Source organism: Lepus europaeus, chromosome 6, assembly GCF_033115175.1.
Source record: "Lepus europaeus isolate LE1 chromosome 6, mLepTim1.pri, whole genome shotgun sequence".
Classification (NCBI taxonomy): Eukaryota; Metazoa; Chordata; class Mammalia; order Lagomorpha; family Leporidae; genus Lepus; species Lepus europaeus.
Genome location: NC_084832.1, coordinates 63294202 through 63311552, shown reverse-complemented (window position 1 = coordinate 63311552; position 17351 = coordinate 63294202). Strand labels below are relative to the sequence as shown.

At 44.8% G+C, this 17351-nt stretch overlaps 1 protein-coding gene across 7 annotated transcripts in view; it reads right to left on the bottom strand.

Moving 5' to 3' along the window:
- SETDB2 (SET domain bifurcated histone lysine methyltransferase 2) overlaps nt 1-17351 on the bottom strand; it is a 97396-nt gene that overhangs the window by 28227 nt on the left and 51818 nt on the right. For 5 of the 7 annotated variants that reach the window (XM_062194215.1, XM_062194218.1, XM_062194217.1 and 2 more), the window contains 2 exons: nt 16958-17046; nt 12831-16083 (listed from right to left, as the gene is read on the bottom strand). In XM_062194215.1, the coding sequence (XP_062050199.1) occupies nt 15966-16083; nt 16958-17046 (207 nt within the window). In that variant the 3' untranslated portion in view covers nt 12831-15965. Of the gene's footprint in view, nt 1-5563; nt 5686-12424; nt 12549-12830; nt 16084-16957; nt 17047-17351 lie in introns of those variants that run through there. The other 2 variants (XM_062194220.1, XM_062194221.1) reach the window with 2 other exon arrangements.

The following is a 17351-nucleotide window of genomic DNA, read 5'->3' as shown; positions in this document are numbered from 1 at the left end:
GTTGCCCCCCTTCCAGTCCAGCTCTCTGCTATGACCCGGGAGTGCAGTGGAGGATGGCCCAAGTCCTTGGGCCCTGCACCCCATGGGAGACCAGGAGAAGCACCTGGCTCCTGGCTTCGGATCAGCGCGGTGCGCCAGCCGCAGCACACTGGCCGCGGCAGCCATTGGAGGGTGAACCAACGGCAAAAGGAAGACCTTTCTCTCTGTCTCTCTCTGTCACTGTCCACTCTGCCTGTCAAAAAAAAAAAGAAAAAAAAAAAGAAAAAAAAATCTTCAAACTGTGTAAATGTACACACACACACACACATGTATATTTAAAGATTTTATTTATTTATTAGAAAGACAGAATTACAGAGAGAGGGAGAAACAGAAAAGTCTTTCATCTGCCGGTTTACTCCCCAGATGACTGCTATAGCTGCAGCTGGGCCGATCCAACGCTAGGAGCTGCTTCTGGGTCTCCCAAGTGGGTGCAGGAGCACAAACACCTGAGCCATCCTCTACTGCTTTCCCACGCCATGGAGGAGAAGCTAGATTGGAACAGGAGTAGCCTGGAGTTGAACTGGTGCCCATATGGGATTCTCGCACTGCAGGTGGCAGCTTTACTGGCTATGCCACAGTGCTGGCCATATATAAATAAAATAAAGCATCTAGCACTGTTTGTGGCCACAGAAGGAACAAGAAAGAAATCAGACCATTTCAACAGACAGCAGAACAAGTGTTTCATAATATTCAAAGCTCAATTTCAAAAAAGTATTTACTTACTTATTATTTGAATGATAGAGAAAGAGAGACAGAGAGGTACCTTCCATCTGCTGGTTCACTATCTAAATGCTTACAATAGCCCGGGCTGGGCCAGGTCAAAGCCAGGCTCCTAGAACTCAACCCAGAACTCCCACATGGGCTGCAGGTATGCAAGTACTTGAGCTTCTTTTGCTGCCTCCAGGGTGTGCACAGGAGGAAGCTGGAATCAAGAGCAGAGCTATTACTCAAACTCAAGCACTCCTATATGGAATGTAGGTCTCTAACAGTGTTTTAAATGCTGTGCCAAATGACTGCCATAATATTCTTTAACAGATTAGACACAGGAGGTTAACTTCATTGTTTTAATAAAATGAAACCATTATAAATCTAAAGCAAAGGCTGGCGTTCTAGTGCAGTAGGTTAACCACAGCCTTTAATGCTGGCATCCCATATAGACATGCGTCCATGTCCTGGCTTCTCTACTTTTGATCCAGCTCCCTGCCAATGTGCCTGGGAAAGTAATGGAAGACAGCTCAAGTGCTTGGGCCCCTGCTACCCAGTGGAACCTGAATGGAGTTCCAGGTCGCTGCTTTTGGTCTGGTCCATTTGGGGAACGAACCAGCAGATGGAAGATCTCTCTCTATCTCTTCTTCTCTAATTTTGCCTTTCAAATACGTAAATAAATCTTTAAAAACAATCTAAAGCATATACAAATTCAATAAGACTTTAGAAGCTCCTAAAAATTAATATTAAAAACAAGACAGTACTCCCTACTTTAACTTCTTCTAATTATCATCACTATAATTTTCCAGAAAATATAATTTGTAAAAAAAGAAAAGTGAGATTATGAAGCCCTCAAACTAAGAAATAAATAAACTATCCTATTTACAGATGAGCAATGTGGAAATACAATATCCAGGTGAATCTACAGATGTTTATAACAAGAATCTGGCAAGGTTGTTCAATGAGATCAGTAAGTAAAAATCAACAGTGTTTGTATGTACCAGGGGTGGGGAACCTTTTTTTCTGCCAAGAGCCATCTGGATATTCATAACATCACTTGTTATCAACTTAAGCATTAGCCTGCTATAGATTTACTGAATTTCAAGTCCCATATGTGGTTGCCTTGGGAGGGTCAGACCAAATCATTTAACAGACCTTATATGGCCCATGGGCTAGACATTCCCTATGCCTGGTATATACCAACAACAGTTGGTTTAAAAAGGTCTTAAAAACTGGACAAAGAGATCTTGTTAATGGATGAGAAGACTCAAATATTATGAAGATGCTTGTTTTTCCCAAATTGATCTATAAATTCAATTCAGTGCCATTGAAAATTACAAAAGATATCTTTGTAAAAAAAAATTTTTTTTTTTTTTTTGACAGGCAGAGTGGATAGTGAGAGAGAGACAGAGAAAGGTCTTCCTTTGCCGTTGGTTCACCCTCCGATGGCCGCTGCAGCTGGTGCATCTCGCTGATCTGAAGCCAGGAGCCAGGTGCTTCTCCTGGTCTCCCATGCGGGTGCAAGGCCCAAGGACTTGGGCCATCTTCCACTGCACTCCTGGGCCACAGCAGAGAGCTGGCCTGGAAGAGGGGCAACCGGGATAGAATCCGGCGCCCTGACCGGGACTAGAACCCGGTGTGCCAGGGCCGCAAGGTGGAGGATTAGCCTGTTGAGCCACAGCGCTGACCTCTTTGTGAAATTTAAAAAGCTGGTTCTAAAATTCAAAGCTACAGCCAGTTTGTTCAGAAGCCGCAGTAAATAAGGTAGTGTTACATCAGCTCAGGGTTTGAGAGTGAGAAACTAACTGTGCACACATGACAAATGGTACTGCTACACCCTGGGCGAACAGTGGGGTTCTGGAACTGAACTGCCTGGGTAAAGATCCTGGCTCGACAACTAACTAGCCACGAGACCCTGCTTCCTGGCTGTTTCGTCTTCGGTCTGGGGATACTAATAGTACCAGCCTGTTAGGACTGCTATCACGGTTAATACTTCAACGTAGATATAGCTACCAGAACATTACTTTGTGTCAAATAATAATAGCTATCATTACTATTATTACAAATTGATGAGAAAAGTATAGATTATTGTGGTGCTGAAAAACAAAATTAGATTTATGCTTAAAATTTAAATTCAGTAAATTAAATTGGTGTTTAAATTAAAATTCTGGGCCGACGCCGTGGCTTACTTGGTTAATCCTCCGCCTGCGGTGTCGGCATCCCATATGTGCGTCGGATTCTAGTCCCAGTGGCTCCTCTTTCAGTCCAATTCTCTGCTGTGGCCTGGGAAGGCAGTAGAGGATGGCCCAAGTGCTTGGGCCCCTGCACCCATGTGAGATACCAGGAAGAGGCACCTGGCTTCTGGCTTTGGATCGGCACAGCGCCGGCTGTGACGGCCATTTGGGGAGTGAACCAACAGAAGGAAGACCTTTCTCCCTCTCTCTTTTTCTCACTGTCTATAACTCTACCTGTCAAATTAAAAAAATATTAAAATTCCAATTCTATTAAGAAACTAAATGAAAAAGCAGAATTTTAACATGTGAGGAGCAAATGATAGAATATTATTATAGAAAAGAATTTCTAAGGGGGAAAACCCCAACAAATTATAAAGGAAAATAATGATGAATTAAACTTCATTACAAACATAACTGACAGAAAACATTATTAAGTTTAAAAGCCTACATATAAGATAAAGCATGAGGGCCCGGCACTGTGGCATAGTGGATAAAGCCACCTCCTGCAGTGCCAGCATCCCATATGGATGTCGGTTCTAGTCCCGGCTATTCCACTTCTGATCCAGCTCTCTGCTATGGCCTGGGAAAGCAGTAGAAGATGGCCCAAGTCCTTGGGCCCCTGCACCCGCGTGGGAGACCTGGAAGAAGCTCCTGGCTCCTGGCTTTGGATCTGCCCAGCTCCAGCCTTTTGGGGAGTGAACCAGTGGATGAAGACTTCTCTCTCTCTCTCTCTGCCTCTCTGTAATGCTGCCTTCCAAATAAATAAATAAATCTTTTCCTATGAATACCCAAACCAATTCATCGAAGCAGAAACCAGAGAGGCACACAAGCAGATTCAGTGATGTACAATCTCACTAGCAACCAGGGGAATTAAAATGAGACATCATTTCACACTTATGACAGAGGGAAAAATGGAACTCTCATAATACTAGTGTTTACAAAGACAAAGAAAAACATTACTCAGAAACAATGAAAATCAAACTCGGTAAAAGCTCTTTGGAGAAAAGTTTGGCAAATTTAGTGAAGTATAAACCCTCTCTCTGTGCCCAACAAGTCTGCGCTTAGCTATCTATCCTAGACCAGAGAAACTCAGGGGTAAGGAGACCTGGATAAGAATGTTCACGACATTTCATTAGTCATAGGAAAAGACTGGAAAAACCTAAATGCCCTCCCATACGGAAATAGTTAAGTGGTGATAAAGCCGTGAAATGGAACACAATAATACCTTTTTTTTTTTTAAAGATTTATTTATTTGAAAGAGTTACAGAGAGAGCAGAGTTGGAGAGAGAGAGGTCTTTTATTCCGTTGGCTCACTCCCCAAATGACTGCAACAGCCAGAGCTGAGCTGATCCAAAGCCAGGAGCCAGGAGCTTCCTCTGGGTCTCCCACGCAGGCACAAGGACCCAAGGACTTGGGCCATCTTCTACTGCTTTCCCAGGCCATAGCAGAGAGCTGCATTGGAAGCAGAGCTGCTGGATGCGAACCGGTGCCCATATGGGATGCAGGCGCTGTAGGCTGGCGCTTTAACCTGCTGCGCCACAGCGCCGGTCCTAACAATATTTTTAAATGAAAGACTTAAATGTCAAAAATCTGTAGAGTTTGATAGAAACTGTTATTTAGGGGGCTGGTGTTGCTCAAGCCACCGCCTGCAGTGCCAGCATTCAATATGGGTGCTCGTTTGAGTCTTGGCTGCTCCATTTCTGATCCAGCTCCCTGCTAATATGCCTGGGAAAGCAGTGGAAGAAGACCCAAGTGCTTTGGCTCCTGCACCTACGTGGGAGACCCAGAAGAAGCTCCTGGCTCCTGGCTTTGGCCTGATCCAGCCCCAGCTGTTGTGGCCACCTGGAGAATGAACCAGTAGATGGAAGATCTCAGTCTCTCCTTCTCTCTCTGTAACTTTGCCTTTTAAGTAAGTCAGTCAATCTTAAATTGTATTTGAGTGGAAGGTCTACTGGCATCTTATATTTGAAACATGTTATTAAAATATCTTTAGTAGGCCAGCGCCGCGGCTCACTAGGCTAATCCTCCACCTTGCGGCGCCGGCACACCGGGTTCTAGTCCCGGTCGGGGCACCGGATTCTGTCCTGGTTGCCCCTCTCCCAGGCCAGCTCTCTGCTGTGGCCAGGGAGTGCAGTGGAGGATGGCCCAGGTGCTTGGGCCCTGCACCCCATGGGAGACCAGGAGAGGCACCTGGCTCCTGCCGTCGGATCAGCGCGGTGCGCTGGCTGCAGCACGCCAACCGCGGCGGCCATTGGAGGGTGAACCAACGGCAAAAGGAAGACCTTTCTCTCTGTCTCTCTCTCTCTGTCTACTCTGCCTGTCAAAAAAAAAAAAAAAAAAAAAAAACTTAGTAAAGCTTCGTCACCACAATTCGTTGACTTTGTGTCTGAACAGTTATAAATTAAAGTAACCATAAAGTGGTAAGATTTGGATCAGTTTTAAGTTGGAAAAATATGCTTCTGAATCCTCACTTAAAAGCCCCAACCATGGCCAACCCATTATTTTGTCTATCTAAGGCACCATTTATCTATTCTGGTATGTTCTATCCTAAAAGTACTTACGTGCTGTATTGTCAAGACACTTACCAAGCAATTTTCATGAGCGGCTATATTCTCTGATCGTGCAAAATACAGGACACTGTAATCGAGATCACTGGGGCAGAGTGCACATCTCCTTTTTTCCATCTTCTCTGCAGTATGAAAGACATCTGTCAGTAACACCACTGGTGAGAAATGGGAAAGTGGGATTTCTTGGTCTCACTAACTCCACTCAACACAGATGGTGATGGTACTTTCTCCAAGAGAGATTCTCAATTCCCAGACAGGAAAAAATAATAATAGGGGGCCCAAATAGAAAAGCAACTTATTTTGTATTTTGTAAAATGGGTTAATGAAAGAAAAAAACAATGAATTCATTTTGAAGTACCTAAAAGTGAGTAAAATCGTTTGTTCCTTAGGCTGGCTCTGTGGCACAGCAGGTTAAGCTGCCATCTGCAGCGCCAGCATCCCATATGGGCACCAGTTTGAGTCCCAGTTACTCCACTTTCGATCCAGCTCCCTGCTGAAGTGCCTGGGGAAGCAGTGGGAGATGGCCCAAGTGCTTGAGCCCACGCCACCCATGTGAAAGACACAGAAGAAGCTCCTGGCTCCTGGCTTTGGATTGGCCCAGCTCTGGCCATTGCTGCCATTTGGGAAGTGAACCAGAGGATGGAAGCTCTCTCTCTCCCCATGTCTCCCTCTATCTCTCTGTCACTCTGCTTTTCAAATAAATAAATAATTTTTTAAGAAAGTAAATTCTAGGGGATAGCACTGTGGTGCAGCGGGTAAAGCCATCGCCTGCACTGCTGGCATCCCATATGGGCGCTGCTTTGAATTCCAGCTGCTCCACTTCTGATCCAGCTCTCTGCTATGGCCTGGGAAAGCAGTAGAAGATGGCCCAAGTCCTTGGGCCCTTGTACCCAAGTGGGAGACCCGCGCACCGTGCTGATCCGAAGCCGGGAGCCAGGCTAAGGACAGGCTGTGCAATGGAAGCTGTAAAGATTCGGGAAACACACAGTGAAAGGCTGCCAGGAAGGGTTTTTGAGCACGGGAAGAACATGATGACACGGTGGTTTTAAGCTCATGGCTAAAGTACTTGGGCCCCTGCCAACCACATGCGAGAGACCTAGATGGAGTTCTGGGTTTCTGGCTTCAGTCTGGCCTAGCCCCCCGCCATTGCTGTTATCTGGGAGAATGAATCAGCATGCTGATGTTAGATCTTTCACTGTCTCTCCCCTTCTCGCTGTCATTGTACCTTAAAATAAATAAAGTAAAATAAATCTAAAAAAAAATAATGAAGCTCAGTTTCTACAGATGGAGAGAAATATTGGGATCCTGAATAGGAAGGCTGGGTATTACAACGATGTTAACTCTACTGCCAAGTAAGTTGTAGAGTTATGTAATTCCAACCAATAACCCAAGATGCTTATCTTAAAGAACTTGAAAAAAATGATTATTTGTAAGAATAAATGAGGAGGGGCTGGTGTCATGGTGCAGTAGGTTATGCAGCCACCTGCACCATAGGCATCTCATATGAGTCCAGGCTGCTCTGCTTCCAATCCAGCTCCCTGCTAATGTGCCTAGGAAGGCAGAGGAGAATGGCTCAAGTGCTTTGACCCCTGCCACCCACGTGAGATCCAAACGAAGTTCCAGGATTCTGGCTTCAGCCTGGCTCAGGCCTGGCCATGAGGCCATTTGGGGAATAAACCAGCAGATGGAAGATATCTCTCTCCCTGGTTCTTCTTCTAGCTCTGCCGGCCCTCAAATAAATCTTAAAAAAAAATAAATAAATGGGAAGAGATAGTGTAGAAAAATTTCCTACCTGATATAAAAACATGATACATATTATGCAGGCACAGAAGGTTTGATAACTGAGTCCAAGGAAAGAATACCAAATGCAGAGAGAAGTGGATCATAATCTATACTTGTAGATTTAACACAACATGGCATTAGCATTTCACCTCTGGCACTGATGTTCTCAACCCATTTTTTACTGAGTTACTACTTTCTTTATCTTATAAGGAATACAAATTTCATAAGTACAACTTTAGGAATATAGTCTTGGCATCTGGGAATACAGAGTTGGTGACAACACTGCTGTGCTCTGATCTGGTTTGTTTCCAGTGCTGATGGACAGAAGCACAAAGTAGGACCCACAGTTCTTCCCTCATGGCTGTTTCCTCCTAAAATATATACACCGTTTTCCTCCCACCCCCATCTCCACCACCCATCACAGGGCCCTAAAACATTTTAGTTCTTCTTCAGTAACTCTTTCTAATGGGGAAGTCATTTTGGGAACTTTCACACAGATAAGCAATCATCCCTTACTATGTGAACTGCTACACATTACCTGAAACTCACAGACCAAATACATTTGGACTTGTTGTCCTTTACCATTTGAACTCAGGAACCGACACTGTGGCGTAGCGGGTATAGCCGTCACCTACAGTGACAGCATCCCATATGCATAGCAGTTCAAGTCCTGGCTGCTCCACTTCCAATCTAGCTCTCTGCAATAGCCTGGGAAAGCAGTATAAGATGGTCCAAGTCCTTGGGCCCCTGCACCCATGTGGGAGACCCAGAAGAAGCTCCTGGCCATTGTGGCCATAGGGAGAGCGAACCAGCAGATGGAAGGAAGACCTTTCTCTCTCTCTCTGCCTTTCCTTCTCTATGTAACTCTTTCAAATAAATAAAATCTTTACAAAAAATGAATGAAACTGATCAAATGAGATTCACTAACCCTGTAATTTAATTTGTAATCCTTTTCAAGTAGTGTATAGTTATGTTTTGGACTGGTAATTAATTTATGTTGCTGCTTTATGAGACTGTCTCCTCATTTCACATTGGATCAATAGTTTTTACTGGTGGCCAACACTGTGGCACAGCAGGTTAAGCCACGCTTGTAATGCTGCCATCTCTGAAAATGACAGGTGGCAATCTCGCTGTTTTGCCTCTGATCCAGCTCCCTGCTAATGCTCCTGGGAAGGCAGCAGATGATTTCCCAAGTTGAGTCCCTGCCACCCAAGTAGAAGACAAGGACAGAGTTCCTGGCTTTTGGCTTTGATGTGGCCCAGACTTGGCTGCTGCAGCATCTGGGAAGTGAACTAGATGGTCTCTGTCTCTCCCTCTCTCTGTTGTTCCACCTTTCAAATAAGTAAAATTTTAAAAAGATTTATTATTTGAGAGGTAGAGTTATAGACAAAGAGAGGGACATACAGAGATACAGGTCTTCCATGTGCTGGTTCACTCCCCAGATGGCCGCAATGGCTACAGCTGAGCTGATCTGAAGCCAGTAGCAAGCAGCTTCCTCCAGGTCTCCCATGCAGGGGCAGGGGCCCAGGCACTTGGGCCATCCTCCACTGCTTTCCCAGGCCTCAAGCAGAGAGCTGGATTGGAAAAAGAGCAGCTGGGACATGAACCAGCACTCATATGGGATGCCGGCACCATAGGTGGAGGCTCAGTCCCTAAATATTTTTAAATATTTTTATTGCATTTACTGTTTTATTTCTTCCACTATATGCAAGAGAAGTCATACTGTCATTGCTGAGTCCTGTGATTGCACACCTGAGCTGAATAAAGACCAAAACAGAAGAGCAGCAGACTCTACCTAGATGTTTGTTAAGCAACTTGGCAATGGCACTGTTTCCAGATGATACGGCTGGCTATAACTTTGGTAAAAGTGTGACTGAATTTGAATCTGGGATAGTCAGAATAATTTACAGGGGATAGAACACATTACAGGAACACCTTCAGAATATATGAATACAGGATTGGTGAACAGGTTAAGCTACCAATTACAATGCAAGCATTCTGTAGTGGCATGCTGGTTTGAGTCCTGGCTGCTTTGCTTCCAATCCAGCTTCTTGCTGGTTCACCTGGGAAGGCAGCAGAGAATGGTATGGATACTTCACCCCCTGCCACTGAAATGAGAGACCTGGATGGAGTTCCTAGACCCTGGCTTCAGTCAGGTCCAGCCCTGGCCGTTGGGGTCATTTGGGAAATGAATCAGCAGGCAGAAAATCTCTTTTTCTCTTTCCCTTTCTCTGCCTTTCAAATAAGTAAATAAATCTTAAAAAACAAAATGCATAAACATGAATAAGATGTGCGTGTTGCAGGGATGAGACAGTGGGAAGCCTCGGAGTAGGATGTTCAATGGACTCCCTTAGGGTATCCGGCCAGCTGGCAGTGATACACAGTGACCCCCAGTGGGCCTATCTGTACACTGTGACTCTGTTTCCTTAGACACAGCTGGCAGCTTCAGAGGACCTTCCTGTCCACGCTCAGGTATAAAGAATTCAGAACTGAAGATTTTAGTTCGGAATGGGCTGGTTTCCGAGAAAGAGATGTAAAAACTAGAAGGCTATGAAGGTAGCCATCTCCTATCCCATTATCAGGGAAACTAGATCAAAGACAGACAAGAACAAGGCTGAAATGCTGAAAACTGCTTCAATTAGAGGGGGGTGGTGTCAAGTTTATAACGGTGTCTCAGGGCCTATTCCCGGCCCCTTCTGGAAAATACTACAGCACTCATACCCTAGGGATCTGTGAGTCCGGTCTGCCTACTTGCCAGTAACTATTTTATGATTTTAGGGTTCAAAGAGGTGCAGAGACAATTAAGGCATCAGACTTTATTTTAGAAAGGACATAATAGGTGGGGTTCAGTTCACCCTGACAGAGGGCAGGGGTTTGAAGTCAGGCTCCATGCTGCTCAGGCAGCCGGCAGAGTCCCTTCTGGGGCTGCTTGTTGGGGGAGGTCATAGGGATGTTGAAAGTGTCAATGTGGACCCTAATAAGGCGGGTGGTGGATGTGCATAAAGACTCATTGGTAAAGTTTACAACGTATTGTCTTAAAAGATTTGGAATGTTCTAGGTGAGGGGCTTTGCTGGGTGATAACAATTCCATCAGTCTTTGGATTGTCTGTCTGTGCCTAGTTTCCTCAGGTTCGGGGCTAACTAACTACTGGTGCTTCAGTGGGCTAACAGGTTCTAACAATAACAATAACAAGCCTCTTTTGCTGAAATTAAATCAACTTGCTTTTGTACTATTTGCAGCTGGCAAGTACTGATTCATCTCTCTGTGCACCTTCGTGTGTATTTATGTGCATGTTCTTGCATTAGTGTGGAAGGCAGATGTCCATAGCATCAGTCACCCATCTCTAAAATCTCATGCCCCTGCCTCTGTTTCTTCCTCTGCACAACCCCTTCACTCCTCACCTTACTCTGAGTGATCTAAAATGCATTTCCCCTTCACACCATGGAAGCCAAGCTCCTCAACAAGTACTTAATGAGGACTCACTGTGTCTTTATTATTTAAAATCTTTAACAAGGCTCCTCTATGTGCTATGACCCACCGGGCAAGCCATTTTAGGTACTAGGGATATATAACTAGAAGACAATGAGAGTCTGAACTCTCATGGAACTTACATTCCAGGGGTACAATCATGCTGGTTTCCCTGCCAGGTAGTACGAGAGAAACAACACGGGAGGAGGTAACAGAAGACAGGGAGGGAGTGTTCTTTTAGGATGGGCAGGCAAGACTGAGGAAAGGAATCTAACTCAGAGACCTGAATATGCTGGGGAAATCCCAGTCAGACCTTGTGGGGAAGAGCATTCCTCACCGAGGAAACAGAAAATGAAACAATCCTTAGGCACAACCCACAAGGCAGCAGAGGGTGGCAGTCATCGAAACAGGCAGGAGTCAAATCAGATCAGGACATCAGGTTAAGGGATTGTTCTGTGAGTGATGTATCACATTTACTTTTTTTTATATAAGATCATTCCGGCTACTGTGCAGGTTTGCCTGTATGAGAGAGGCAGCAGAAGCCAGGCAAGCAACAGTCCAGGCAGGAGATGGTGGTGGCTGTGGCCTGGATGGTAGTAATGGAGGTAGCGAGAAGTGCTCAGGTGCAAGACGAGACAACTGGCTGACACATCAGAAGGCTGGTGGGGGTGGGGGAGAGGGCCTGAGCACCTGGTGAAGGGAAGGCAGAGGGCTGGTAGGTGAGGAGACAGGCAATATGCGGGTGAGTGTGGAGGAAACAGTCGCAGCCAGAGACAAGAAAGAAAAGCATAACTCCCTTCCTCCCATCACAAACCTTGAAAAGTGGCGGCTTGAAACTAAACCCCCCCCCCCCTTATCTAGTCTAGGGAGGGGAGATATCCGGAAGTTCTGCTTCCTTAACTCCACTCATAAATAGGTCCTAACAAATCTCTCCCTGATATCTCTTACAAACATCCAAGACCCACCGCCCATTGGAAGTGTGGTCTCGAGTCACACGATGCCGATAAACCTATAAATACTTTAAGGAACTTCAGTTTGAGGCTCAGTTCTCAGGAAATGATTCCAGCTGAGCCCGCTGGCATTAATAAACTGAATCCTCCACTCTGGTGCCTGTTTGAACCAAGGGAGTTCACGTTTCTGGTCTGAGCCAGGAGTTCCACAAGTGGAGGGAAGCAGCAACTCAACAGACCCACAGACGGCTCAAGTGGAGCGCCCCGCAAGGCTGGAACGCAGTCCTGCGAACCTCCGGGCGGCGCCCTGAGCCGCGGCCGCCTTCCTCCAGCAGGGCAGCTCTCCGAACGTCTAAAGGGGCTTTAGCGCGGTTTTCCTGGGCGTTTCCAGTTTCGCACTCAGAGGGACGGAAGCGAAAGCCATCCCCGCCTCGCTCACGAAGCCCTAGGCCACAGCTACAGCCACCTAGGAACTGGCCGCGGGCTGCGCACCGCTGCTCCGATCCCTGGGGCGCGCGAGTTCTCAGCCAAGCTCACCCCGCGCCGCCCAGCGGCTGGGCCCAGAGCGGGGTCTGCAGGTCCTGGCCCCCAAGCAGAGCAGGCCCGTCGGACCCCAGCCCGTGGCGCGCGCCCGCCCGCCTCCGGTCCCCCAGCGCGGCCGCCCGGCTTGGTACTCACCTGCAGGCCGGGGGAGCGCGCCCTGCACCTCGCTGCCGCTGGTGCCCCCCAACCTCGGCCTGAAAGAAGACGCTTGGGCCATCGCGCCGAGGCGAGTCGGCGGCCCGACGGCTGCGCGCCCCGCTGCGCTCCCGGAAGTGCCCTGCGGCGTCGGGACGCGTTTTGTGCAATCACGGCCAACGCCCCCCCCTCCCCCCCAGGTGGGACGGCTGGTTCGGCAGGGGGTCCCCTAGTGCGCCTCCCTAGGTCCGACACTTCATTGGAAGAGCTTCAAACAAACGGAGGAACATGCACCGCGCCAGGCCGGTGGGCCCGGCGCTCTTCCGAGGTTCTTCCTCCTCCTCAGGAGTCGCCACACCGACTGTGACACGCCTTGAGTCAGAATCAAGCAACCCTAAATCCAGTTGCCAGTAGCCAGCCTTTATTTAGCACCCATGGGGTACAGAGCACCATTCAAGGCGAGGTTTCCAGTGCATATAACAAATACACATACAGGCCCAAAGTTCATGTAACGAAATTATAACTTAAAAGTTGTTCTGAAAAAGCAGCAGGTTCATGTAATCGTCGGTGATTTGCTGAAAATCTCTGGAGGATCTTTGGAGGTCTTGCACTTTGAGGAGGTTCCAAGTAGGGGGGAAGTGAAGATGTGCAGAGCAGAACCGAGAGACATTGTTAAGTTAATATTTAAAAGGGCAACATAGATAGTCTTGACAAATAAATACGAAATGGATGACGGAATCAAGAGGGTGGTGGCTGCAATAGGGGTAATGAGCAGACTCGGAAGCCCAAGCTTCTGTCCTCCAGGCAGGGAAATGAAGAGTACTCCTTGCCAGGCCCTGAGGAGACTGGCGTTAGCAGAAACAGTTCATGGCAAAGCAAAGAGCTTTTTCCCACACTTAAATGCCGGTGGACTAAGATCACGAACTCTAACTCTGAGGAAAGCCTGTAACATGAAAGATAAAGACCAAACAACACATGGAACCCCCACAAAGAAACGAACCTGACAGGACACAGAAGATGTAGCAAAAACAAAACATGCACATACACACACACACATAATGAAGAGAAAATACTGCAACCATGGACCCAAGATGGGGTGCTAGTAAAAAAAAAAAAAAAAAAAAAGGCTCTTAGGAATTATAAATGAGGCCAGAATGAACTGCAACAGGTACTTTTAAGATATACCTGAGAGGCCGGCGCCGCGGCTCACTAGGCTAATCCTCCGCTTTGCGGCGCCGGCACACCGGGTTCTAGTCCCGGTCGGGAACCGATCCTGCCCCGGTTGCCCCTCTTCCAGGCCAGCTCTCTGCTGTGGCCAGGGAGTGCAGTGGAGGATGGCCCAAGTGCTTGGGCCCTGCACCCCATGGGAGACCAGGAGAAGCACCTGGCTCCTGCTATCGGATCAGCGCGGTGCACCGGCCGCAACGCGCTACCGCGGCGGCCATTGGAGGGTGAACCAACGGCAAAAGGAAGACCTTTCTGTCTGTCTCTCTCTCACTGTCCACTCTGCCTGTCAAAAAAAAAAAAAAAAAAAAAAAGATATAGCTGAGAAAGGGTCTCCGAGAGTAGAGCAGGAAGACAAACTGGAAATTAAGAGAAAAGCAATCCTCCAGGTCTCACATCTGGAAACAGGAATTCCAGAAAGTTAAGAAATCATTGAAAAATAGATCAAGAAAATTTCCTTGGAGGAAAAAAACTTTCAGATTCAAAGACCTCACCAAGATAAAAATGGACAATTCCCAGGTACAGGAGGTTAGGACAAGGATAAGCCTATAAGCTTCAATAGATGTAAGAATTCTATACTCTGCTGAAATAGCAATCAAGTTATGAGGGTAAAGGCATTTGAAAATATGTAGGATCCTAAAAACATTTACTTCACATTTTCCTTTTCAAAAGCTATTGGAGGATATACTTCACCAATTCATGACAGTAAAGGAAAAAAATTGGATTTAACTGGTAATAGCTCTGGAATGAGACAAAGGGAATCTTATCTTGTAGAAGACGATGGCTGTGAACCAGTCAGGACTAGAACAATTCAGCAGAAACGTCTCTAAGAGGATGAAATTGACAGAATACCTTGTTTCTGAATGTCAAATGACTGAAGGCAGATCTCAAGGAAATGCTGGCTGTTACAAGGGCAGCCCTTCTGCACAAAAATATTTCCCATATAGATGAAGTTTTTTCACTTTATTGTAGTACATTGCTTAACTTCATCTTTACTGTGAATAGATAGACTTTTCAACCATCCACATCTGTCTGCAGGCTGTTTCTAGGGTTACAGTTTATTTTGGTTCTTTTCTTAGATCTTTGGATTCCCATTCTCTCAAACAATTTTAGGTAATTTTTCATCTAGCCCACTATTTTTAAGAAATTAATTTAGGTCCAAACTAAAGGTAACTAAACTAAACCCAGAGTCAAGTCCAAAAACAAAAACATATGAATGCTCAGCAATCAGAATTATTTCTGATGACTACATCTCAAACTATTATTCCCTTTCTGGTTCTGAGGGGGAAGTTCGCTGCAGCCAAATGTACAGTTTTCGTAAGGATAGAATTCGTTTTGACTTTTGGAGCTGCCTAATCCCCTTTTCCACTGGATGATCAAGGTGAGGTAACCCCTAGCAAAGTGATGACTCCCGCTATCTCTAGAAAAACTATCTGCAAATTATGCCCAAGAGATACCAAGAGTCTGCTTCAGATGCTGAAGCCCAGATGTGTTGTTTCCTTCTGGTCATGAAGTGAAATTCTTGCCCAGCGTGATTCCTTCTGACCTAAAGAAACCAAGTTTGACTGGTTTCTGGGCTTCCTTTTCTTACAGCTTCATTCTACCTAGAACAAAATATCCTAGTTCCTCTAAGTAGCTATTCCCTCTTCTGCTGTCTGGAGTGAAGAGACTGGATACTGTGGAAAAGAAGATGCACAGCTCAAAGATTCTGCTGGAGCCTTACTTTCTAATAGTTGGTGGAAAAGTGTTTTATGGAGCCAGCAGTGGCTTCTCCAAAAAAATATTAAACTACTTGGGAGTATATGCATAAGATTAGTTCTTACATATTGCTCAGGCTCTGTTGCCCACCTTGCAATTCATAATGATAAATGGTTTGCCAAAAATTAAACATCACCTTTGTAAGTAAAGAAGTAAAATTTGACCCTTTGGGGCAAGAACTAAAAGATAAGAATCACAAAAACAATTAGAAACACCTGCATTCTATTGTGCCTTTTGTTTCTTAATATATAATTTATAAATAAATTAAAAGTTGTACAGTAGTATTTCATATAAAATATACACATCCATTTTACTCATGTAAATTTTAACAACAGTAAAAACAATACCCTATGCATATGAAAATGTCCTTTTTGTTCCTGGCAATTCTAAGTCATACAAATAAAATTAGAAATAACATGAACCCTTTGAATAGGGGCTTCAGAGAAGAAATACTTAGGTAGACTTTACCCTAAATTAATTCCATTGGTAGCTGAAGGTTCTTTTGTCTGCCTCCAATTAGCCTGACAGGTAATTTAATGAATAGGTATTAGCAACATATTCATAGTATTTTTTTTCTACACTTGTTAACCCCACACTGGCAGATGATTTCCTTCTCAGGTACAGTTCCAGCTTCATAACCATAATCCCAGGTTAGCTCTGTTCTTGCTTTCACATACCTAGAAGGTAGAAATTAAAAAGGAATCATAATTTACCTTAAAAAAATACCAAATAAAACAGAATTGATTATATCAGTTTTCATATCAACATTATTATCTGCAGAAATATGACCCTCTCCCCCATACCCACCAATTAGGAATAATCTTTTATTAACCCATTTGCCTCAAGTTTTCAATTCTGTGAATATCTCAATGATACAATATTTATTTCAAAGTTACTATAAGTGCTATATTTATTGCTCAATTTCACCTTTATAAGTGCCCTCTACATAGGATGATAGGCTATAATGGGTTAAGAATCATCTGAATTTTACTTCAAATCCACCAAAATTCTAAGAAATTTGCCAATATTCATGAGGAAGGGAGTGTGTTTTGCAGGCATTGATTTTAGGCGAGAATAAGAACTGAAATTTTTAGTGTTCACAATTTTATTGACTGGGAATACTTGAGAATAATTAAATGTTCTAGGGTACCAAATATGTGGGGCTTTGGTACACATTTCCCTTTTGTATCTTTTTTTTTTTTTTTTTAAATTTACTTATTTATCCAAGAGACAGAGAGGCACAGAGAACTCCCATCTGCAGATTCACTCTCCAAATGCCCATATAGCTGAACTGGGCAGAAGCCAAGAGCAAGGAACTCAATCCAGGTTGCCCATGTGGCTGGCAGAAATCCAACTATTTAAGTCCTCATTAATCCCTCCCAGGATCTGCACTGGCAGGAAGCTGAAATCAGAAGCCATGTGGGGTTGAACATACATGGGGACACAGGCATTCTAATCAGTGTTTTAACCACTAGGCCAAAGGTACAACGGTTTTTATTTTTGAAGTCATAATTTCAGAATCAAATCACATAAGCAAAATCAATTTCAAACCTGTTGGTGAAGAATGCCACCAATGGAAAATTCCTGTCGTGTGTTTCTACAAAAACATTCTGTACCAAGAGATTTGGGCAACAACTATGCTGTTAAAAAAAAATTCAACACAAAGGTTAGATATAGCATAAAGCTTGATGCCTTATGCTTTAAAGCATTAGAATATCATCCTTTTCTAACATACCTCACTGATTTTGCTTTTCTTATTATCTAATATATAAAATAGCATATCATAACAGTTCTATTAACACAGGAACCTATTCAGAAAAGCCCTGTTCTAAGAATCTTAAATCTTGCTGTTGGAAATTAAAAATGGTACAAATTTCTATACAAGATAATTTGTTAGGCTTTATCATTATTATAAATGTATTTATCTTGATTCAGCAATCCTACA